The sequence below is a fragment of the Hyposmocoma kahamanoa genome, unplaced genomic scaffold (genome assembly GCF_003589595.1).
Source record: "Hyposmocoma kahamanoa isolate Upper Pololo Valley unplaced genomic scaffold, ASM358959v1 180, whole genome shotgun sequence".
Classification (NCBI taxonomy): Eukaryota; Metazoa; Arthropoda; class Insecta; order Lepidoptera; family Cosmopterigidae; genus Hyposmocoma; species Hyposmocoma kahamanoa.
This window is the reverse complement of record NW_020653711.1, coordinates 3,032,424-3,056,325: the sequence shown is the minus strand read 5'-3', so window position 1 is coordinate 3,056,325 and position 23,902 is coordinate 3,032,424. Positions and strand designations below refer to the sequence as shown.

The 23,902-nt window shown below is 38.0% G+C and overlaps 1 protein-coding gene across 2 annotated transcripts in view; it reads left to right on the top strand.

Moving 5' to 3' along the window:
- The window catches only part of LOC113225943 (tetratricopeptide repeat protein 28), a 109,315-nt gene extending 85,841 nt beyond the window's left edge, over positions 1–23,474 (top strand). Inside the window, exons 8-41 of one of the 2 annotated variants that reach the window (XM_026458424.1) lie at positions 7,572–7,817; positions 7,920–8,083; positions 8,163–8,238; positions 8,326–8,439; positions 11,632–11,851; positions 11,936–12,155; positions 12,250–12,523; positions 12,608–12,706; positions 12,786–12,902; positions 13,073–13,195; positions 13,275–13,480; positions 13,667–13,846; positions 14,149–14,293; positions 14,497–14,599; positions 16,044–16,180; positions 16,549–16,726; positions 16,884–17,168; positions 17,273–17,371; positions 17,461–17,591; positions 17,758–17,873; positions 18,098–18,225; positions 18,385–18,588; positions 18,877–19,037; positions 19,223–19,330; positions 19,404–19,485; positions 19,566–19,663; positions 19,788–20,017; positions 20,455–20,619; positions 20,733–20,888; positions 20,995–21,098; positions 21,181–21,331; positions 21,427–21,578; positions 21,658–21,783; positions 21,913–23,474. In XM_026458424.1, the coding sequence (XP_026314209.1) occupies positions 7,572–7,817; positions 7,920–8,083; positions 8,163–8,238; positions 8,326–8,439; positions 11,632–11,851; positions 11,936–12,155; positions 12,250–12,523; positions 12,608–12,706; positions 12,786–12,902; positions 13,073–13,195; positions 13,275–13,480; positions 13,667–13,846; positions 14,149–14,293; positions 14,497–14,599; positions 16,044–16,180; positions 16,549–16,726; positions 16,884–17,168; positions 17,273–17,371; positions 17,461–17,591; positions 17,758–17,873; positions 18,098–18,225; positions 18,385–18,588; positions 18,877–19,037; positions 19,223–19,330; positions 19,404–19,485; positions 19,566–19,663; positions 19,788–20,017; positions 20,455–20,619; positions 20,733–20,888; positions 20,995–21,098; positions 21,181–21,331; positions 21,427–21,578; positions 21,658–21,783; positions 21,913–23,090 (6,276 nt within the window). In that variant the 3' untranslated portion in view covers positions 23,091–23,474. Of the gene's footprint in view, positions 1–7,571; positions 7,818–7,919; positions 8,084–8,162; positions 8,239–8,325; positions 8,440–11,631; positions 11,852–11,935; positions 12,156–12,249; positions 12,524–12,607; positions 12,707–12,785; positions 12,903–13,072; positions 13,196–13,274; positions 13,481–13,666; positions 13,847–14,148; positions 14,294–14,496; positions 14,600–16,043; positions 16,181–16,548; positions 16,727–16,883; positions 17,169–17,272; positions 17,381–17,460; positions 17,592–17,757; positions 17,874–18,097; positions 18,226–18,384; positions 18,589–18,876; positions 19,038–19,222; positions 19,331–19,403; positions 19,486–19,565; positions 19,664–19,787; positions 20,018–20,454; positions 20,620–20,732; positions 20,889–20,994; positions 21,099–21,180; positions 21,332–21,426; positions 21,579–21,657; positions 21,784–21,912 lie in introns of both variants that reach the window. The other variant, XM_026458423.1, reaches the window with a different exon arrangement.
- The last annotated feature ends 428 nt before the right edge of the window (positions 23,475–23,902 follow it).

Genomic DNA, 23,902 nt, shown 5'->3' with positions numbered 1-23,902 from the left:
CATAAAGAATTAAGTTCCACATGATCGAATTTTAACAAAAACTTGCCATTCTAGCCTTTGCCTGAAACCCGTTGCCAGGTACCCCTAAAACCTTAAAGCTTTGAAACTAAATGACCGTAAACAGTTCAATACAGTAACAATTTCTCAATAACTGAACGATCTCAAATGACAATATTCGACCGTGTACCTCATTTTGATTTATATAGCGAATAGTTCGTATTATTTATTGAGTCGTAAAAATAAACAATGATTTGGTAAACATAAAAACAAGGATAGCCATGTTTTCGAGCTGGATTTCTAACCTGACAATCCTTTCGATTGAAATTTGTAACTTAGAATTAGATTATCACAAGTTCCAAATTCACAAAACTCTAAAATTCATTTTCCACTTGTTAAAAGCCGTGATATCATAATGGTTTGACTTTCCATGTTTCAAGTAGAGGCCGTTCGGTGAGTTCGAATTCGGTTTTCTCAGATTCTCGGAATTGATGTGCGAAATTTAATTTTAAATTGACCTAAGTTTCTGTATGAAGGACAATATCGTGATGACACCTGCACGTCGATGAAAGTTTCACAACCCTCGAATAACGTATGAAGTTACGCACTGGGCCGCGTGGCGGACTATGGCCTAAACCCTCGCCTGAGAGGAGACCCATGCCCAGCAGTGGGATGTATAAATGGGTTGGTGATGATGACTTTTTACAATTCTACCTCAGCGCAAACCTTTTTACGTATAGTAACGTAATAAAGTGCAAACGAACTACAATGAGACACATTTTAAGCCTCCGTATTTTATCTTCAGAGAAAGGATACGACACATTAAATGTTTACGACCTATAAACGCAGTATTAAAAATAAAATTTATGAACGAATTATTTTAATTACTAAGTACACTTTCCATGCCAAGAGTTATAGTTTTTATATATTATTCCTTTTTATAATGAACATTATAAAAGATTTTTATGTTGTATTTGCAAGATCAATTTATTTTTATATTTCCACAAGATTCCTACAAAATTAGATCGTACTAAAGGTTTTAGGTTGCAAAATACGCAGCTGTACCGACTCCTTCAAGATGTAGGTGCCAATGTACTTTTACATGAACCAAAATAAAAATTCCCTAAAATACATACTTAGTATTCGAATCGGATCTGGGTAAAAACAAACAAGAGATAAACAAATAAAGATGGATAGAATGCACCGCATCCTTTACGAGGGAAGTGGGACAAAGGATGAAAATAAACAACCGCAACCACTCGTCGCCGATGGGGCCTTTGTCTCTTGTAGTGATGGGAACGAAGACTATTAACGTATGTATCAACACTTATCGATATAGCATAAATGATTAGATGCATCTTTATCTGAGCACAACATACAGAAGCAGAATATCACTAATCTTATTCATTATGTACTGTGTATCAGAGCACAATCTTCCTCGAAATATCAAATCAAAATAAAGGTACTTACATAATAGGTCCGCGTAATAAACAAGGTAATAAAAGAATGTTAAAAAAAGCGTTGGTACAAAACACGTAGTAAGTACACAATGCGCTTTCATTTTAAAATAACGAATGATTTTTGTAATTTATATTACTATTAACAAGACGTAACTGAAAACATATCGATATCGATACTCTACAGTACGTACATCATTAAATCAGTAGAGCCGACAATCTAGTTAATTAAGTATGTGCAACGTGATCCGATAACGCGTGATTTACATAAAGCCGGGCTTTTTAAACATTCACATATCATAGAGGATTGCTTTTAATGTTTTCAAGAAACTTTAAGTGATGTCACGTCAAATCCGTCCGTTCAAAAAGCCTTGTCAACGAATAAAATAAGAATTCGTATTTTATTTTTACAATAAAAAATAAATTAATATAAAACAATATTAACACGTAGCAATTGTTTTCTTTGGTAGCTGCAACGGTTACCTGGCTGAGTAAAAACTTTCATAACTTTCTTAAAAGTGGTTTTGCGTTTAAACGCAAAACAAACACATGCAGCAAGCACATAGAGAAATTCGTAAGTTCTTTCTGCTGACTCAATCTATAGCTTTCCATCTTTATTGTAGTAGCTCTACTAGCTCGTTGTGAAAGATTCGTCCAGGGAAGCACTGCCACTTTACTTATTTCTGCCGTCAAGTAGTAATGTCAGCATTACTGTGTTCCGATTTTGATGGGTAAGGGTGCTGGTGAAATAACAGGCATGAGACTTGTTAACTTATGTCTCAGGGTGTCGGGCGCAGTGGCTGTGCCCCTCAGATTTTTGCTATATAAAGCTCTAAGTGGCACTGCAACTGTTATGGACAGGCGTGTAGCTTAGCTACTTACAGCTTTAAATCGTAAATATCTGAGGGGTACTGTCACTGCGCCTGTTACCCTGAGACATAAGTTGACAAGTTCCAACTGCCTCTAGTTTTACCAGTGCCCTCGAAGGCAGTAAGGCTCACATTACCGCTTGGCGGCATAAATAAGTAAGGTACTTCCTGGACGAACTTTTTCACAAGGAGCTCTACTGCTCCTAAATTTAAATAAAAAAGAAACTCCCGATACAAAACTACGTGCTCCAAAAAGTCAAAAAATTCACCATCTGTAAGCCCAAAACCCACCGAGGCCTATTTAATACGCCCAAACAGATGTATAGACAGTTCTGAGTTGGATAGTCTGCAGAGTTTCTTGGTTGCAGCACTAAATCGAGATTACAATGAGATCTCCACCCTTTTTTTAATGTCAGGAAATCCTCATGGCTCTCACGGATACCCTTCGCCCAGGGAGACAAAGGGTTATGTCGGACACGTGCCGACTAAAACCTAACGTTGTTTCGCCTCGTCTTCCCTCATCCGCTCCACGCTCTCCTTCGCTCTTACCACTGCTTGGCAAAGTGCGGACTGCTGCTTTCTACGCCCTGTCGCTGTCGACCATAGCCTTGACTGCGGCCGGCAGCGACAGCTTGCTCCCAACCTTCTGCTTCGCTCCATACTAGACAATCGGCCAATGTATGCTGCTCCGTATCTTCTGCGTGTCCGCAGTGATGCGTGACTCAGCATTTGGCTCCCTTCCGACGATCTTGCACAGGTACCTTCCGAAGCAAGACATGTCCACCCTAACTGATAATAATAAACATCCTCGAATTACAATTTCCACGATGTTATTTCGTTCTTCTTCTTCTTTTAAATGTTATGGCCCCATTGAAATAATCAATGATTTTGCCAATGTCAAGTAAAAATAACTATGTACGGTAGTTTAGTATTATTATAAAAATTTAAAAAAAAATGGTTATTCCGTTACGTATTTACATTCATAATTTGAGTTGCCGTCATAGTGACGTTATATTTTGTTTTGACATTAATAGGTTCGTAAGGAACTTCAAACTTTTTGAGGATAATTTACTTTTACCCATAAGATATCTGAGACATATAGCTAGTTTGCTATCATTTAATATTAAGGACGCTGTTATAGAAAATATATCACAGTCCCACGACAAAGCTCCTACTTTAAGTAGCAACAGTATACTTTTTACTAACCATAATTTAAACTGAAAAACACGACAACAGAAAAGTCTAATCGTTTCCACGTAGTACATTAAAATATTCAAGGCTTTTCTGGCAAAACATTAGAAATAAGTCTTTTTGTGCACGATATTTCCGTTAACGTGTTTTGTGTGTCAGAACACTGGCTGAAAGACTACGAAGCAATTAACAACATAGAAAATTATGTAATAGTCAGTACGTTCATAAGAAAGAGCTTAAGTAGATGCGGATCCATGATTATTATTTAACATAACTTAAAATTTAAAGAGCATAAGGATATCACAGACCTTTCTACTGAACGAACTATTGAGATTTCATGTGTGGAATTGGATCAGTTTGACGTCTTATGTGTATAAAGGCCCCCCTCTGCTAATTTTAACGAGTTTGAATTAATTATGGAAGACAGTTTAAAGCGGATTTTTCCAACCAAAAAAAACGTTGTAATATGTGGAGATTTCAATGTAAACCTGTCGGAATACTGTTCTACTTCTGTAAGACTCATTAATTTATTGAAAAGTTTTAACTTGAATAATCTTTTCTTAGAACCAACTCGCATCACTGCCTCCTTTCCTACTTGTATTGATAACATCTTTTTGTAACACAGACGCAGTGTCTAAATCAGTAATAAATAGCTTAAGATCAGACCACAGTGACCAATTGGCTTCTTTTAATTGTAAAATGAGCAAGAAGGTAGACCAATTTGTCTGCAGGCCGAATCATTACCACAGAATGAATCATTAGATTTCAAAATAATATCGGCAATAGTTTAAATTCCCTACCCCATATACCGGAGGTTCCAAATACTTTAGCACGACATTTGGTTTAATTAAAAATGAATTTGATAATATACTTAAATCGAAAACATTAACTTTCCATAGAGAGACAAAATTCAACGACTGGGTAACAGTCGGTATTCATAAGAGTAGGTCTCGTTTGTATGAGTTATTTGCTATGAAAACTTATAATACTAATTCCAATTTCATATAATATGTTAGAATTTATTCAAAAATATTTAAAAAAGTATGTGTAGCTGCTAAGGTTAAGTATAACTAAGTCTAAAACTGCTTGGAGCATAATAAATAAAGAGTCAGGCAGGGTTAAACAACACGATAGAGATATAGCTTTAGAATTAGACAGCAAAGCTTATAAAATCTAAAGGTAAAGTAGCCCAAGCTTTTGAATCGTTCTTTTCGGAAATTGCTGTGAACACTCAATTATTAAATTCTTCCCTGTCACTTGCTATTGATCTCCTAAAGGAAAATGTTAATGTTTGTGGCAGTTTATTTAATTTCCGTCATGTTAATCCACAAGACATCATAAAAGCTTTTAAATCAATACATGTTAAAAAAACTGAAGATATCTGGGGCATATCAACTAAAGTTATAGACTCAGTTATTGATTTAATTTCCCCACATTTAGCTGTAGTTTTCAATAGTTGCGTTGACGAAGGTGATTTTCCAGTTTTAATGAAATACAGCAAGGTTATTCCCTTATTCACAAGCGGTAGGAAAGTTGATCCTAGCAATTATAGGCCCATTTCAATTTTACTAGCTTTAAGTAAAATATTCGAAAAGGTTATGCTGACTCAACTACTGTCCTATTTCGGTAGGAATCATATTTTTCATAGTGAACAATACGGGTTTACTAGTCGTAGATCGACTAGCGATGCGGGGGTAGCGTTACTAATACACATCTTTGATGCTTGGGAAAGGTCCCCGAACGCTATTGGTGGTTTCTGTGACCTCTCCAAGGTATTTGATTACGTTGATCATATTACTTTTATTAGGAAACTGGAACATTACGGTGTAAATGGCAAGGCGTCGAAACTTGTCTCGTCATATCTCAACGGTAGAATTCAGAAAGTAGACATAAATGGTGTGACTTCTTTGGGTTCTCCGCTAAAAATGCGTGTTCCGCAGGGCTCAATACTTGGCCCTTTCTTATTTCTGATGTATATTAATGATCTGCCATTCTTTGTTAAGGACCATTGCGAAATAGTGTTATTTGCTGATGACACATCCTTGGTTTTTAAAACAGACAGACATGACTTAACTATGACCATATTAATGATACCCTCTCTAAGGTAGTTTATTGGTTTAATGCTAACAATTTATTGCTTAGTGCCAAGAAGACAAAATGTGTTAAATTTGAATTACCTAACGTAAAATTGACTAGTCCAAGCATAGAAATAAACGGAGAAAAGTTAGACCTTGTTAATAAAGCAATCTTCTTGGAAGTGACCTTAGATAGTAAACTTCAATGGTTTCCACATATATCTTCCCTGGCCAGCAGATTAAGCTCCGCTGCATACACAGTCCGCAGAATACGTGAGCTTACCGATGCTAGTACTGCTAGACTAGTTTACTTTAGTTACTTCCATAGTATAATGTCCTACGGGATTCTCATGTGGGGTAAAGCGGCAGATATTCAAACCATATTTGTATTGCAAAAACGAGCGATTCGTTCTGTGTACCGTCTAGGCTCTCGGGTTCCTCTCAGAGAAAAGTTTAAGGAGACTGGTATTATGACTGTGGCAACACAGTACATTTACTCAAATATTTTATATGCCCGTAAAAATATACATAATTTTAATAAGAAAGAAGATAATATTAACCTTAGAGCTAAGTCTAAACCCATGGTACCACGATTTTGTTTAACCAAGGTAAACAACTCTTTTATGGGGAACTGTATACGTTTTTACAATAAGATTCCGGAGCATATATTAAGTTTATCATTTCCTAAGTTTAAAAACCACATTAAAAATATTTTGATCGAAAAATCATATTACAAAATTGAAGACTACGTGTTAGATAAAGATATATGGAAAGACGACACGGCTGCAGAATCCACACAAATTTGATTCAAAATGTATTCCATGGCATTTAAGTTTATTTGAAAAGAGCAATCCCTAGAGTTTCTTGCTCGTCTTCTCAGGGAGGTCAGCGTAGTGAACGAGCAGTAGCGTAAATGTGACGTTTTCAAGTGTAAATTTATTTTACCTATGGAATAAATAATCTTTGACTTTGACTTTGACTTTATTTATACGGCTTTAGCCTTAAAGACGAAGTTCGGACCTGCGGGTCAACTTACTCTAGGCTTATAAGGCTGTCTTTCTCAGAATCATCATCGCTTCAACAAGGTTTGCTTATAGCATTGATTTGAAAGGTAATGTAACTAAGGGCCTTTGAACCTTTATTTTATGAGGCATTTCTATTACTCTGTAAGTCAAGCGGTGCGTTCAATAGAAATTTCTTACTAAGGAACGCGGAGGTCAATTCCGCAAGCGCTTGATCTCGGCGATGCGAATAACACCTGCTCTTTAACTTTATGTGAAAGCATACTATACACTTAACACTTATGTGTTAATCAAAATTATGGATTGAGTGCTAAGTGCTTTGGGCATAAGTCTATAAGGAACTAACACTTATAACGCGATAAGTTTTGTAAAGTAATTTAGACAACCATGTTACAGATATGTGAATTATAAGCACTATGCGAAAAAATGAGTTTTATTGTATAGTAACGTCCAGTAAGTCACACCGATTACTTGACGTCGTACTTGGGAATCGGCGGTACTATAAGCACCAAAGTAACAATTAGATCCAGGATCATTTCAGACCTGCATTCATTCCAGGAATACCTATTTCCAATTTTGGAATTAGGTTATCCGCGAATAAAAGTCAGGACCTTTCATACACAGGACTATCACAATCTGTATGATAATCTAGGTTTGATAATAATATAATATAATAAAATAATTGGTGTCTTGACTTCAACACCCATGACCCTTCAAACACGAACGCTTTACTGTCTATCATATTTTTATGACGCATATCACTTTCAACCCGTAGAACACCTATCTCATTGATGTCTCCATGTATTCTACATTACACAGAGTGTCTTATAATTATAATAACCGTTATGATAACCTAAAGCCCATCACAAAAGGTACCGTAATCTCCACAATCCAATAGACCATCATTCACATCCAAGTTGATAAATCAAACATCAGTTGATTTTCTTTTTTGTTTTACAGGACACTCAAGCTGCAGCAGCAGCTTTAACCTCACTAGGACACGTTTACACAGCTATAGGAGATTATCCCAACGCGTTAGCTAGTCACAAACAATGTGTCCAGTTGGTGAAGCAAATGGGAGATCGGTTGCAGGAAGCAAGAGAAATTGGAAATGTCGGAGCTGTTTATTTGGCTATGGGAGAATTCGACTCGGCTGTAGATTGTCATACACAACATTTGAGACTAGCGAGAAGACTCGGTGATCAGGTATAAACACATTTATATTTTGACAAAATCACGGGAGTTGCTTTTATTTCTAAAAAAAGATCATCATTAAATTTATTGTTATTGTTATTTGTCTCCGTACAGGTTGAAGAAGCAAGAGCGTATTCCAACCTTGGATCATCATACCACTATAGAAGAAACTTCTCTCAAGCTATCGCCTACCATGAAAATGTTTTGAGGATAGCGCAAAATTTAGGGGACAGAGCTATTGAAGCCAGGGCATATGCTGGCCTAGGCCACGCAGCCAGGTAATACCACTTTGAAGTATGTACAACCAAAGATAATAAATAGATTTAAATTCCAATAATAAAGAGTATGCCTTTCTAGATGTGCTGGTGATTATGCTCAAGCAAAGAAATGGCATGAAAGACAATTGGATGTCGCTCTAGCTGCAAGAGATAAGGTAATAATTGTTTTACTTTAGAACGAAACCAGTTTCACTTTCTTTCAAGGACGTTCACATTATCTGAATGTCAATTTTGCCTTGCAGATTGGCGAAGGCCGAGCGTGCTCAAACTTAGGTATCGTCTACCAGTTATTAGGAGAGCATGATGCAGCATTAAAGCTACACCAAGCCCATCTTTCTATTGCAAGACAATTACAAGTAAGTATATGATTCCTGCCATATAATCACAGAACAATAAATAATATTTAGGAAATGAAACTATTTTTCCGGATTTAAATCGCGTATAATTTGTTTTTTCAAACAAACCGACGTTTCGGGCCCTTTACAGGTCCCATGGTCACGGTTGACTGAGGTGGTACAGTCTTCAACCAGTTATGTCTAATATTAATGCAAACCACCCTATTTTTTCACTATAGTTATAATAGTTATTAATTAAATACCTTATTTTTAATTTTACAAAGAAAACATTCCAATTTACGCTACAATAAGTTTTACAAATTATTTTATTGAATGAATTTTTATTAAGTTTAATTTATTATTAATTATTAATAGAAAGTAGAATAAACTAAAACATATTAATTAGTACTGCAGTCTTATGTCTGTCTGGGATTTTTCATTAGAGGAAATACTGGATCCCAAACTGGTGGTACGGAGAAACCATCTTCCCTGTTGAAATTAGGATGTTTTTTAATTTCAATGGCCTCACGCAGCATCCTGGGCAGATAACGGACTTCTTTTGCAAGGACCTGGGGTTTGTCAAACTTCATTGAATGTGTAGGTTTATCCATGACATGCTCGCAGACTGCAGACTTGTTTACGCGACGGTGTTTGACATCAGCTATATGTTCTTTGACGCGGGTACAAATACTTCGCTTTGTTTGTCCAATATAAGAGAGACCGCACTCACAGTCAAGCTTGTAAACTCCTGCATCCTGTAAGGGGATGTTACATTTCACGGGTCTCAGGAACAGAGAAATCTTCCTCAGGGGCTTGAAATAGGTCTTGATAGATGCACGCCTGAGGACTCTTCCGATCTTGTCTGTAACACCTCTCACGTAAGGTAAGATGGCAGGTCTTCGCTCGACTGTTGGTGGTTTCACACGGGGTCTGCGGCATTGGCGTGGAATCCTCAAGTAATTCGCATGTAGGACTTGCTTTATATGCTGAAGTTCCCCCGCCAGATGATTACTGTCGCAGACACCATATGCTCTCTGAAACAAAGATTTGCCCACGGTAGCTAACTGGCTAGGATGGTGATGGGAATTACCATTGAGGTACCTATCTGTATGGGTTTTCTTTCGAAATACAGTATGGCCTAGGGTGTTATTAGGATTTCTTTTAATTAAAACATCTAAGAAAGCTAAAGTACCACAATTCTCTTGTTCCATAGTAAATTGGATCTTAGTACTAAAAGAATTAAGATGGTCCAAGAAAGAAGGTATGCTATCTTTAGGTAATATTGTGAAAGTATCATCAACGTACCGTATGAAAATCTTCGACCTAGCTGGGGCCATGGGTAAAACTCGCTCCTCGAAGTCTTCCATGAAAATATCGGCAACAACGGGAGATACCGGGGAGCCCATCGCTATACCGTCAATTTGTAGGTAGAATTCATTATTCCACAATAGATAGCCTGATGTTAGGCAGTGTTCTAATAATTCTGCATATTCAATGGACATATTATGTTCCCTTAGCTTCCTACGTACAATTTCAATGTAGTCTTTTACTGGTAGGTTGGTAAACAGCGACTGAACATCAAAACTGACCATGGTGTCATCATCAGTTAACCGTAGATCTTTGATTCCACTGATGAAATGGTATGAATCCTTCACATGTGTGGAAGTGTTCCCTCTCAATGGTGACAGTACCTTTGCCATGTGTTGAGCCAGTTTGTAGGTTGGTGTGTCAATCTGGCTAACTATGGGACGGAGTGAGGTGTCAGCCTTATGTATTTTTGGTAACCCATACAGTTTTGGTGATTTCACGGCGCAGGGCACAAACGCACTTACATCAAGTTTCAGCGTATCGGAGTGCTTAGATATTAAGTTAGTTGTTGTTTTTAATATCTTGGTGGTAGGGTCTTTCTTCACCTTTTTATACGTGCTTTCATCCGATAGTAAGTCAGTTATTTTGCTGTTATAATCTGACGTATTCATGACCACCGTCGCGTTACCTTTATCTGCACGGAGGATGACTAATTCAGGATCTTCGCGGAAGGTGTTCAGCGCGTTATATTCATCTCGAGTAAGATTCGGTCTGGGCTGTTTATTTGAACGCAATATTGACGAAACGTCTTGGCGTATTGCCTCCAAATCTTCCTTTCTCATGTTGTTTTTAACTAGACAATCCTCAACGTTACAAATAATTTCTTCATATGGAATAAACCATGGATAAACCTACACATTAAATGAAGTTTGACAAACCCCAGGTCCTTGCAAAAGAAGTCCGTTATCTGCCCAGGATGCTGCGTGAGGCCATTGAAATTAAAAAACATCCTAATTTCAACAGGGAAGATGGTTTCTCCGTACCACCAGTTTGGGATCCAGTATTTCCTCTAATGAAAAATCCCAGACAGACATAAGACTGCAGTACTAATTAATATGTTTTAGTTTATTCTACTTTCTATTAATAATTAATAATAAATTAAACTTAATAAAAAATCATTCAATAAAATAATTTGTAAAACTTAATGTAGCGTAAATTGGAATGTTTTCTTTGTAAAATTAAAAATAAGGTATTTAATTAATAACTATTATAACTATAGTGAAAAAATAGGGTGTTTTGCATTAATATTAGACATAACTGGTTGAAGACTGTACCACCTCAGTCAACCGTGACCATGGGACCTGTAAAGGGCCCGAAACGTCGGTTTGTTTGAAAAAACAAATTATACGCGATTTAAATCCGGAAAAATAGTTTCATTTCCTATGTGTAACAATCGCGAAAACCTAAGAACTCGATAATAAATAATATTTTTAACCGACTTCAAAAAAAGGAGGAGTTTCTCAATTCGTCGTATGTTTTTTTTTGTATGTATATTACGCAATAACTCCGCCATTTGTGAACCAATTTTGATAATTCTTCTTTTGTTGGCAAGAAGGTACCTCAGATGTGGTCCCATTTAAATTTTAAGAAAATATTCCACCTCTAAAGGTGGCAAACTAGGGGATGAATGACTTTTGAGGTCGGTTTTTTTAACCGGAGGTTAGGTTATTTCTTCCGTGCACATAATATATACAAATCTATGATAAGTTCATGATTCCGGCCACATAACACGTACAAAACTATGATACTAAGTCAATGTACGTACGTCATATTTTTATAAAGTTTGCTCTTCAACACAAAATATAAAAAACCGAGCTGAATAAGCAATAATATCTTTCCTTGCAGGATAAAGCAGGAATGGGTCGGGCCTACGGAAACATTGGCAACGCGTATTCAGCAGCTGGCTTTTACGAACAAGCTATCAAATATCACAAGCAAGAGCTAACAATATCCAAAGAAGTCCACGATAGAAGCTCTGAAGCTTCCACCCATGGGAATTTGGCTGTAGCATATCAGGCATTAGGTGCTCACGATATGGCGCTTTTTCATTATAGAGCTCACTTAGGTAAGTCATAATAGAGTCACAGACTTGTGCCCAAAAATTCAAGTCTTCACTTCTCTGACACTTTGAATTTCGGCACTTTTTCAGGAATTGCAAGAGAACTCAAAGACGCAGCAGGGGAAGCTTGCGCACTACTGAATCTTGGAAACTGTCTATCCTCCAGAGGCGAATTTGCTCAAGCTGTCCCATACTATGAGCAACATTTGATGTTATCTCAAGAATTAGGTGACGTCACAGCTGAGGCCAAAGCATGTCACTTCCTAGGATACGCCCATTATTGCTTAGGAAACTATAGAGAGGCTGTCAGGTGAGATTTTCACAATCAAAATCCTTCTTCTTGTTATGTCTTGTCCGAGTTGTTAGGGTTACAACAGTAAATCTCATCTTTTTATTTATTACAGGTATTATGACCAAGACCTTTCACTAGCCAAAGATCTCCAAGATAAAATGAACATGGGAAGAGCATATTGTAATCTAGGCCTCGCACATCTCGCTTTGGGAAACTTAGAAACGGCCTTGGAATGCCAAAAATACTTTCTAGCAATTGCTCATATGACTCAGCATTTGCAAGGGAAGTTCAGAGCTTTGGGAAACATTGGTGATGTTCTCATAAAAATGGGGGATATAGAGGAAGCTGTTAAAATGTATCAGAGACAACTTGGATTCGCGAGACAGGTTAGTGTAGTGACCAAAGAAAGTTTTCAGATGCGTTATACTTGTAATAACATTTAGACCCAACAAAACGTGTTATTATTTCAGGCCCGAGATAGATCTTTAGAGGCAGCCGCTTGTGGTGCTTTAGGTTTAGCACGAAGATTGCAAAGAAGACTTGATGCCGCTTTGGGCCATCATACACAGGTATCATGAAATTATCATATTAATCGTGTTGCAAAGTCTGTACCTATGATTGGTTTTCTAAATCCTATATCGTTTTCAGGAGCTAACTCTGCGACAAGAGGCAGGCGATTCTGCTGGTGAAGCCAGGGCTCACTCTCATCTTGGAGCTGTCCATATGGCTTTGGGTCATTACTCTCATGCAGCTAGATGCTACAGGGTAAGTATTTTCAAAATTATATCTTTAAGTTAATCTCAGGCTCTCACTCCGCATCAGATGTGTGTATTATAATAAGTGTGATATTAGCTACTAGATAGACTACTAAAAGGACAGATTGCACATGTAATAATAAATTTTAAAATCTAGTGATTCCATATTTCTATTTTTAGGAACAATTAGAAAGAGCTCAAGAGTTACAAGATTGTGCATTAGAAGCGCAAGCGTATGGTAATTTGGGTATTGCTAAACTCAACATGGGACATTACGAAGATGCTATTGGATATTTGGAACAGGTAATTTCTATTACATTAAATTGTATTAAAATTTGTTATAATTTCCTTTGTCCTCAATTAAAAACTTTGACATTTTTAGCAACTGGCAATATTAGAAAGAGTGAGTACTCCAACTTGTCAACTAGACAAAGCCAGAGCTTTAGGGTCACTGGGAGACTGCTACGATGCATTAGGTGATCCTGATGAAGCAGCCAAATATCATGAACAGCATTTAGCTGCAGCACTGAAGCTGAACAATGCAAGGGAGCAGGAGAGAGCCTACCGCGGACTGGGTCTTAGTCACAAGTAAGAATACAGTGATAAGTTTAGAAATATACGGGCATTGCGTATTTCCTGACAATTACTTGTTTAACTGCTTCAAAGGCCCGCTGTTTGTTTATGTACCTTTTACAGTTTTAAATACAGCTAACATTATACTTAATTGAAGCATCTTGCTGCTTTCAATTCTTCTGATTCGCTGTTTGTGTACAGATCTGTAGGCAACCTTCAACAAGCCTTAGTCTGTCTTGAAAAACGACTCGTTGTGTCCCACGAATTGGGTGCACCCGAAGCGAAAGCGCAAGCATTCGGAGAATTAGGCGCGTTACACATCTCTCTTGGAAATTTGGAACAGGCCGTTTCTTGTTTGGAACACCAGAAAAACATCGCCAAGTAAGTATTCAATTATCAGCCTTAATTAGGCAATTTCGAAAAAGAAAATTTACTCATGAGTCGTAATTTTGTGAATACCATTCTTGAACAACAACCAACCGCTAATCAAAATAAATTAGCTTTTATTAAAGGAGAATGTTTACCTCTTATTGTTAATTTAATTGAATCCTATCATCCGTTCTTTTCTCAGAATCGTAATATATTCCGTATTACTTCAATTAAGAAATATTATAGACTTTATCTATGTATTTATCTTTGAATTTATTAATATATATATATATATATTACTTTCTACTTTGCAGGGAATTAAACAATCAAATTATGGAATCAGAAGCGTACCATTCTCTCGGCGTAGCTCAACACGCTTTAGGAGACTTTGCTGCCGCTGTTAGACATCATCGAGCTGAACTTGAGCTAGCACATAGACTGGGACTGACACACTTACAGGTAAACGCGCACACACTCATACACTTTATTATTCCGAAATATATTAAGTCACTAATTCATTAGTTGGTGTGTTGTCCGACATTGAACACACAATCTTCTTAAGGAACACATTACAGGCCTTGAATTAATTATTATATTCCCGTCGATGTCAATATTCACAATAATTTTAAAAACCATACTGATCCAAACGACTTCTTATTTAGGCCAGAGCATGCGGTGGTCTTGGAGCAGCTCACGCATCGATGGGTGCTCACGCTGAAGCCGCTCGCTGGCACGAATCTAGGTTAAGACATGCAACTGCGGCCGGTAAGCAAAAAAATATTTCAGATTGATTTAAAACCTGTACTCTTTATCAAACGGTTTATCCCAGGTAGTCAACGTATGTTAATTGAAATTGTCATTTGAGTTCATTATTGCTGGATGCAATTTAATTTAATTTTAAAAACTTTTTACCATCCATTTTCAAAAGCTTTACTCAGATTTATGAAATAGAATGATTTTAAATAGATTTTAAGACTTTCGTGGTTATTTACTAAATGATTATCACTAATATCAGGTTTCTTACCACGGTATGACCTCTTTTTATTTTCCCGATATTTAGGAACGGTTGCACGCTCCATGGTCACGGGCTGACTGGACGGCGGCAGATGACAGCTTTAAGAGCAGAAATATCTGTCTACCCTCTTGCGCTGTCGACGACTACCTTCATCGCGATTTGTTGTGGTGTTACAATGGTATCACTCACTTTTTTTACACAAACCACACTCACTGTATCCACACACGAAACTGAACTCGAGGTGTTTTTGTTTTTATTACTGTCAACCGGGTGTCTATAAAGTGAACTGCAGTTGTGGGAGCTCGTATATCGGTCAGACTAAACGAACAATTGTCGATCATATGAAGTAACACATCCGAGCAGTAAAAAACAATGATGCACAGAAGTCGGCTATAGCACAACATCTCACACAGACTGACACTAACCACTGGATCGAGTTGTATAGCCCTCAGGTAATCTCGGCAGAACGTCACTACATACCATGGTTGGTACGAGAAGCCATCGAGGTCACGAAGTACAAAACATTTAACCGTGATGATGGTTTTAAACTGTCCAGTGCATGGAATCCGGTCCTTAGTGCGTGCAGTAATAAAAACAAAAGCACCTCGAGTTGAGTTTCGCGTGTGGATACAGTGAGTGTGGTTTGTGTGAAAAAAGTGAGAGACAATGGTAACGCCACAACAAATCGCGATGAAGGTAGTCGTCGACAGCGCAATAGGGTAGACAGATATGTCTGCTCTTAAAGCTGTCATCTGCCGCCGTCCAGTCAACCCGTGAACACGGAGCGTGCAACCGTTCCGAAATGTCGGGAAAATAAAAAGAAGTCATACCGTGGTAAGAAACCTGATATTAGTGATAATCATTTAGAATGATTTTGTTTTATTTACTAAATTATCATGCTTATGTTTGACAAAAATCTCATGTCTCTGAAAATACCTACCTACCTACCTACCTCCACCTACCTCTGACTTTTAAAAATATCCAATAATTTCGTTCAGGAAATATAGAACATGGCAAACAGTTGGACCCCTTAGCACATATTGAACGTAAATAAATTGAACGTCTACAGGACAAGAGTAAAATCCTTCGTCACGTCTGGTTAATTGGTGACGGAATGGACGGCGAAAGGGCATAATTATTCATGGTAACATCTGCGTCCTATTTCACAATTCCAAATTGTAATTTTTTTAACAGGTGACACTCGAGGTCGAGCTCAAGCCCTCGCCGATTTAGGAAGAGCACACCTCGCTATGGGTGCTTGTGGAAGTGCTGTATCTTATTTGAGACAAGCCTTGGCCGCTACGGAAGGATTAGCTGATGCGGATGAAGAAGTATGCTATATCTATATCTGAATAACATTAATGGATGTCTTCCAAATGTCAAATAAAGTACTTGGTACTTGGTGCAACGGCTGGTATCCGCAACTCGACGGCAAAGCGCCTATTTTGCGTGTGTCAAATAAAGTAATGACGATTCCGTCTGGTCAAATCTCAGAGACCACAGATATACCACACTTTTCCAATATTCGACATTGGGCACTCCCAAGCTCTTTATTGATACTAGCAGTACTTCTCAGATCGTACAGTCATTAACTGTCATACTTTAATGCCCGAACATCCCGATTCTAGAACTTATTCATTTTGTTGTTTTTCAGTTAAAACAGCTTTCGTTTACTAATAAATGAAAAACTATTTTCCAGGCACGAGTTCGTCATCGTTTAGGCTTCGCATTATGGGCTTCAGGAGAAGTTGAAGAAGCCAAAGATCAACTTCAGGCAGCACTGAATGTCCTTGAAACCGGCAGTGACAAGCACAGGGATAGAAAAACTACAGCATTGTATACTTCTACACAACATGCTTTGCAACGTGTTTTCGTGGGTAGGATTTATATTAGTTACTATTTTTGTGACCTTTTCTTCGTCTTCAATTAATGACATTTTTAACGACACTGTTCTTAATAATGTGCGTATTCCATGATTCCGAGGACACCTTATGGACATAGCTGATAAATCAATTATTTCGTATTTTTTCACAGAACTTGGACGTCATTCAGAAGCTCTTGTAGTAGCAGAACGTGGTCGTTGCCGCTCCTTAGATGTGGTAACCGACAAGCAAGCTTCTACGTTGAACCAGGTCAACTTAGAGCTACATGTAGCTCTCAAAAATCCTTCTGAAGAGACTACCAAGGAAAGAACAGAACCTTGGACTCCTTCGAACTTGGATCAAATCATAGAAGTTGTTAATAAACAGAAATCTCCTGTTCTGTACTACAGTTTAGCTGCTGGCAGGCTGTATGCTTGGCTACTACAACCTCATAAAGGTATCTATCCTCTTTTTAAACTAAAATTAATACATTCGTCCATGTTTTGCGATATGATATGATTCTTAATGACAGTGAACACTTATAACCACATTTTATGCCAGGTATTTTAAGATTCCACCAAGTATCTCTCATAGAAGAAGCTGAAGATTGTGACAATAGTCTACCTGACATCAGTCCTGATGGTCTTCAAACAAATACAGGTAACAACGGTAAACACAAATACAACAAACCCTACGTAAATAACGTAAAACGTATGAAGACGTCTTATAAGTATTTGATGAACCTTTAGGTAGTCTTGGCAAATTGGAAAGAAGCATTACTGAGTGGTCATCGTGGATCAAGACTGCAGCAGAACGAAGAGGTGAAACCTCTGATGACCAATGGGAACCTGATGAGAGACCTACTGGGCTTACAAGAATGGTACAGTTCTACTCTTGCCTTGATACAGTTTTACAAAGGATATACATATATCTCGCTCTGACTTCACATTTAAATACTACGTCTAAGTTCTGTTTTGCTACAAAGGCTATTTTGCTATGTCTAACCTAAGATTTAGTAGAATACTTAGCAAGCGATTCTTTTTCAGATGACTCGAAATCATTTGCTGAATTCGTCCAACTACTCTTTAAGCTCATTGTTCAGCGTGGGCTCCGTGGGAGGATCAGTGGCAGGATCTGTCGCAAGCTTACAAGGCTCAACAAGGTATGTCTAATTTAAAAGATGTAGTCAGCCATATTGACAATGTGTAGGAAATGTAGGAAGGACATTTGCTAATATCTGCTATATTAGCATCTAGTACTTATTATTACAGGGTATAAGAAACAGATATCTGATGAGATACATTGTAATGTGAATCTCTTATTTATGAATAGACATGTTTTCGATCGGGGATAATATCCTGAGTACAAAATTAATCAATTTTTCAGGTCCAGTATCCATGGTCCTCGCAAGAAGCAATCATCTTGGCAAGGGCCGCCATGCCTGAATGCGTTGTACCAAATGCTCCTTGCTCCCTTTGAGGATTTGCTGCCTGCCTCGTGTAATAATAACCATGGTATGTATGTAGGTGAAAAACAAATTATAAAGTAAAAGAACTACGGTTTAGGGGTTGAGTACCTACGAAATTAAATTTCTTATTTTGGTACTAGAAATTCCTATATCAAGGTCACGTAAGTGGTGTAACATCTCATAATTTATTTATCGTTTGTTATAGCATCTCACGGTCGTCGTGGCTGCGGTGGCCGGCGAGAAATAGTCCTTGTCATTGAAGGGACTTTATACGCATGTCCATGGGGAGCCCTACGTGGCAGTACCGACGCTGAGCCACTCTGCGAACGGTATGCGTTACTCGCAGCACCAGCATTGCGTCCGTTGAGACACCAGCGGCATTTGAGAGTTCGGCCGAATCATGAACATGGTAAACATCCTTTAAATAACATCAATTCTTGGTAGCTATAATTTTAGCTTTTGGGGCCTAACCATGTTCAGAACGGGAATAGCGCGGCCGCTTATATTTTCTCTTTTCCACAATTTTCAATTTGATGTAAGAAAATATGAGCCGATGCTCTGCTTTAACCGTCTTTTCAATTGCAACGTACATTCGTCACCGTTGTTAATTTGGCCTTTTACGATTGACAAGATGAGAATATTCTTACATTTTAATTCATACTGCTAACAGCTATTTTAAAACTTTTTACATTTTTAGGTGCAACAGCATCTTCCAATAATGCAGAAGCGGGAATGCGTTGCCTCGTTGTGGGTGCACCAAGAGTGGGTGGCTCACGCTGGGCTTCCGTACACGCTCAGCTTAAAGAAGCTGAACTTGTAGCCGACATGCTTCGGGTTACACCTCTTACTGATTACCAGGTAACTATTGATACAGCAGACTGATTTGATACTCCTCCATCAAATTACCCTATTAACAGATTGCCCGACATATTAAAACGTACCATAATATTTGGCCAATGAAAAATTGTAAGCTTGCAAAATAATACGAAGCCAATGAGGCGATTTTTATTAAACTGCACTCTATTTAATATTTTTCCACACAGGCATCTAAAGAAGCGATTCTGACCCAATTGCCTCAAGCTGAATGTATCCATTTCGCTACACACATTTGCTGGAAGACACCTGCCATAGTTCTCAGCCCTGGTGAAGTGGTAAAGAAATTAAAACTAATTAACCATTCTACAAAAAAAGGCTTGCTCTACCTAATACTCTTTGGCATTTCAGGTTGATTCTCAGGCCAAACGACTTCTCAACACAAGCGTCGGAAGTGGGACTGCTGATACTTCAACGGAAAATGAGGAAGAAAGTATGTAACGTCCACATACTGTAACTATTGTATCGGTTCCGAAACCGTTACCTTAAATAACTTTGTAACATTTTCGACAGATACCGAACTGCCAGCAAGTAACGAAGAGCTACCACCTGTATCTGAATTCATGCTTACAGCGTCAGAGATCACGAATCTTAAAATCACAGCTAGATTGGTAAGCAATTATTGTACAGGTCTTCATTGTTGTTCCGAAATGTATTGTTTTTTTTTTTAAATAAAATGCTTTTAAGATCCAGCTAAACATTGACAAGAACCTTATTAATTTGATTTCCACTCAGGTGGTTATATCTTGCGCGCCATCAAGCACAGCTCTTCAAGGTTCGAGTGCGGAAGAATTAGAAGATGTCACGACAGCGGGTGAGGGGGTCTCCAGACTATGTCGTGCGTTATTAGCTGCTGGTGCTCAGGCGATATTGCTAACCTTGTGGCCAGCACCTAAAGATACTGCTACAAAGATTCTGTATAGAGCTCTGTACTCTGCACTGTTACAAGGAAGCAGAGTTGCCAAGTAAGTGCCAATCACCTCAATTTGACGCTCAATTGCCAAAACGTCCGTTAATGTTAATGCTCCATTAAGTAATATACTATCCATTATTTTGATTTGATGGAGAAAGGACAATATTATAGTTATTTAGTATTTTGTTTAGTATGTCTCAAAGAACTTTTCTGCAACTCGTTTCATATCATTGGTGAGCAATTCACCAGGTTAACTCAATTTTTTTCGGCATAATATCGCCTACTTCACATTCAAGACTTTAAAAAATATATATAAGTGATACTTAAATAGTTAATATGTAATTTATTCGTAAATGGTGAATGCTAGTTGCGGTTAAACCAAAACTAATTTTTGGTACACCGTTAGCACCTTTTGTTTGCACCTATTTCTCAACAAATAAATATGCTAGCAATTTTTATTGATATTTTTATGTTCTATATTTCTTACAGGGCATTGGGTGATGCAATGCAAACTGTCCGCCACACAAAACACTTCGCGCACCCAGCGCATTGGTCCGGACTAATTCTGCTTGGCGCTAACGTACGCCTCAGCAACAAGGTTGCGCTCATGGGACAGGCGCTTTGCGAATTGCTGGCGCAACCTGATAAATGTCGGTAAGTAGGAATACAGGAAATTTGAAAAAATAGAACTTTAAGAAATCTTGATTGCTCTATAGCAAGCAAGATGCAAAACACTACAGAAAATCAATAAAAGAAAATATTTGCAGGGATGCCTTACGAGTTTGCCTGCACTTAGTAGAGAAATCTTTACAAAGAATAGTGAGAGGACAGAAAAACGCGATGTACACTACGCAAAAAAGCATCGAAAACAAAGCTGGCCACGTCACTAGTTGGCGAGAACTTTTGATGAGCGTTGGATTCAGGTAACAAAAATAACCACTCAAACATTCAGAGGGAAAAAATCATTGAAGATTTTTCTACTAACATATTATGTTGTGGATTTCACCACATCAATAATTTTAATTGTAGGTTTGAACCTGCTGCAAATGGCATACCGTCTAGCGTATTCTTCCCTCAAAGTGACCCTGAAGAAAGATTAACGCAATGTTCAGCAAGTCTTCAAGCTTTGCTAGGTGAGTTATCTACCTCCACAAACACCACACTTCTCCTGACGTCGGTAGCTAATTACTTATTAAAAAATCTTGTTTTTTTTAGGTCTGACTTCAACAACCCTTCAAGCCCTATCGAAGCTGATAGCAAACGGTGATGTAGCAGATGACATCATTGGCGTGATTCGGTCTGTCATATCCCAATTCTCCGTCAAGAACTCTGAAAGTGATACCATTGAAGTAGCTGTTAATGTCCGGTTAGCATTTTGTGTATCAATAAGGCAAATGTTGGTATATTTGAGAACTATTTGAATGACTATTTATGTAATACTTAATATGTTACTTTTGGTAGACTATGGAGAGTAAACGGATGTCACGAGCTGCTGGCTTCATTGGGTTTTGATTTGGCTGAAGTAGGACAAGATGAAGTAACTCTCCGCACAGGCAAAACAGCTAATAGAAGACACATACAGTTTGTCCTTCAAGCTCTACTGGCTTTATTCGGTAAGTAATACAATTCAATTACATGCACTTGATTTTGTTTCTTCCAAAATATTCACTGATTTTATTTATTTTCCTTCAGATACACAAGAAGCTCCAAGAAGTCTTAGTTTAGAATCAAGCTCGAGTGTGGAATCGCTGGCATCCATTGACGATGGTGATCTGGAACCGCATTCAGATGGCGAACCACCACCGCGTCAACATCGACGTAAGCTACTTTTTCTAGATATCCCTTCCTCTTGTTACAGTTTTTTGATTATCTTAAGTTTTTGTGAGTCCAGATTTTGTCACTTCTTTCCTTTTTATATTAGCTTTTATATACATGTATGTATTGCAGAAGAAAATGTATCATCAGTGCCACCTCCACCATTGCCTCTTGGGTCCTGTGGCGGAGCCTTTACAATGTACGTCCGCGGCACATCGACTTCAACTGAAGTCGGTCGTGGGGAACCTGATGGCAGAACAGCCCCTCCTCCAGCCCCACCACCGCCAAGGTATCGAGGAGAAAGTGACGCTGCGTTCACTCCATCACCACCAGCAGCACCATCAACCACTGCTCCTAAAAGGGATGTATCCCTTGCTTTGGCACATCAAACGAAAATCAGAACTCTTTACACTCGACGACCACCTTCCACTGATGACTCAGATTGGGAGAGCTCCGGTCACGACACTGTATTACGTCGACGTCCTGAACATTCCCATACGAGGTACCTGGATGCATTCTATGACCTGGCTTCAGCTCAGCCAAGAAGAACAGAAGAAGACAAGACTGACCCAGTGCTTAATCAACCATCAACATCGAAGCGAGTTCCCAGACCTAAAATGGGTACAAGTAGTCGAGATTCATTGGCACAAGTGCGTCATATGAGCGGAGAACTAACTCCTACTATCTCCGAAGTTTATCACGAAAGGAACATTGGTCTTGGTCTAGCTCCGCCTTTAGCAGAGTTACTTTTAGCTGAAGATTCAAAAACAGAGATGAGAACTGCAAGTTCCAGTGAAAATTTATTATTACAAAACTTGGAAAAGCTTGGACTTTTGGGTGAGGCAAGTGAGAGTGAAGAACACTGGTGCAGTGGTAGTACTTTAAGACCTTGGTTGTCTGCTCCGCCCTTAGGAACTGATGTTCAAGGCTCAGACTTAACAACAGCAGAGATCATAGAACGTCAAACGAAGTTCAAGAAAGATGCAGATCCCAAAAGTAAAGAGGAAAATGCGTATGAATTGAAGCCGAAAGAAGAAATTCCAGGACCAAGTGGAACAGAGAAGCGTTCCGTATCGCCTTTTTCTGAACTCTCCAGAAGGGACGAAGGGGATGGTAGAAGTATTGCCGACTCCCATTCGTCTTATAAGGCTCTGGTATTAAGCCCTCGAGCACCATACTTGCCAGAAGAAGGGGAGGCTGGATTAAACGTAAATGTAGAGGGCGGTAAGACTCATCCGCGGACCAGAAGGCCCCCCGTACCAAGGACGAGGCCAGCGTATACGACACTTGACTTCCCACCGAACAAGTAAAGGATACATTTAATTTTATCATTAATTTTCTAGTTGGCAAAATAAAGCCCATACAGGGATTGTATCTATCTAATTTATAGTACTCGTAGTATAGAGTTGAGATACTGAGACTTTTCTACGTGTTTTGAAATTAAGGATTAAAATTATCTATAATAACGGTAGTTTCGCTAGAACGGTATAATGTGCCTTAAAAGGTGGCTACACTAATATATGGCTATGAAGTAAATGATAGATGTACGCAAATAAAACTTCCTTGAACAATCAATCTTTCTAGATAATGTCATATATTTGCTGTATACGTAAGTTTAATTAGTAAGTTATTATACCTTATTTTTTACCGTGATTTGTATGTACACTATAAAAACGCACAAAATATAATAATAAGGTACATAATTATAATTATTGTGAATTATTTTGTTTTATTTATTTTTTGTAATAAATCTGTAAATTATTTACAATAATATAGATTACATGCTTTGTATTTAATACCAATAATTTTAATTGGACTGATTTTCCTTGCGTTTTGTAAAATATTTTGATATTATAAATTGAAGAAAAATATTTTTTGTTTTTATTTACACACAGAACATTTAACTAAGACTTGTAACTCTTTGAAGGTTAAATTCCATAGCACCGCTAATAAACGTTTCTTAGAAGGCTGGCCCACCCGCTGCGTTAGACTCTTGACCAATGGCACCATACATGTAAAGAAATATAAAGATATTATTATTTTGAGAGAAATGTATAAAAGTTTTTCTTAACTTGGCCAGGTACCTTTACCAAGGACTGACTAGACATATCGCTTTAATAAT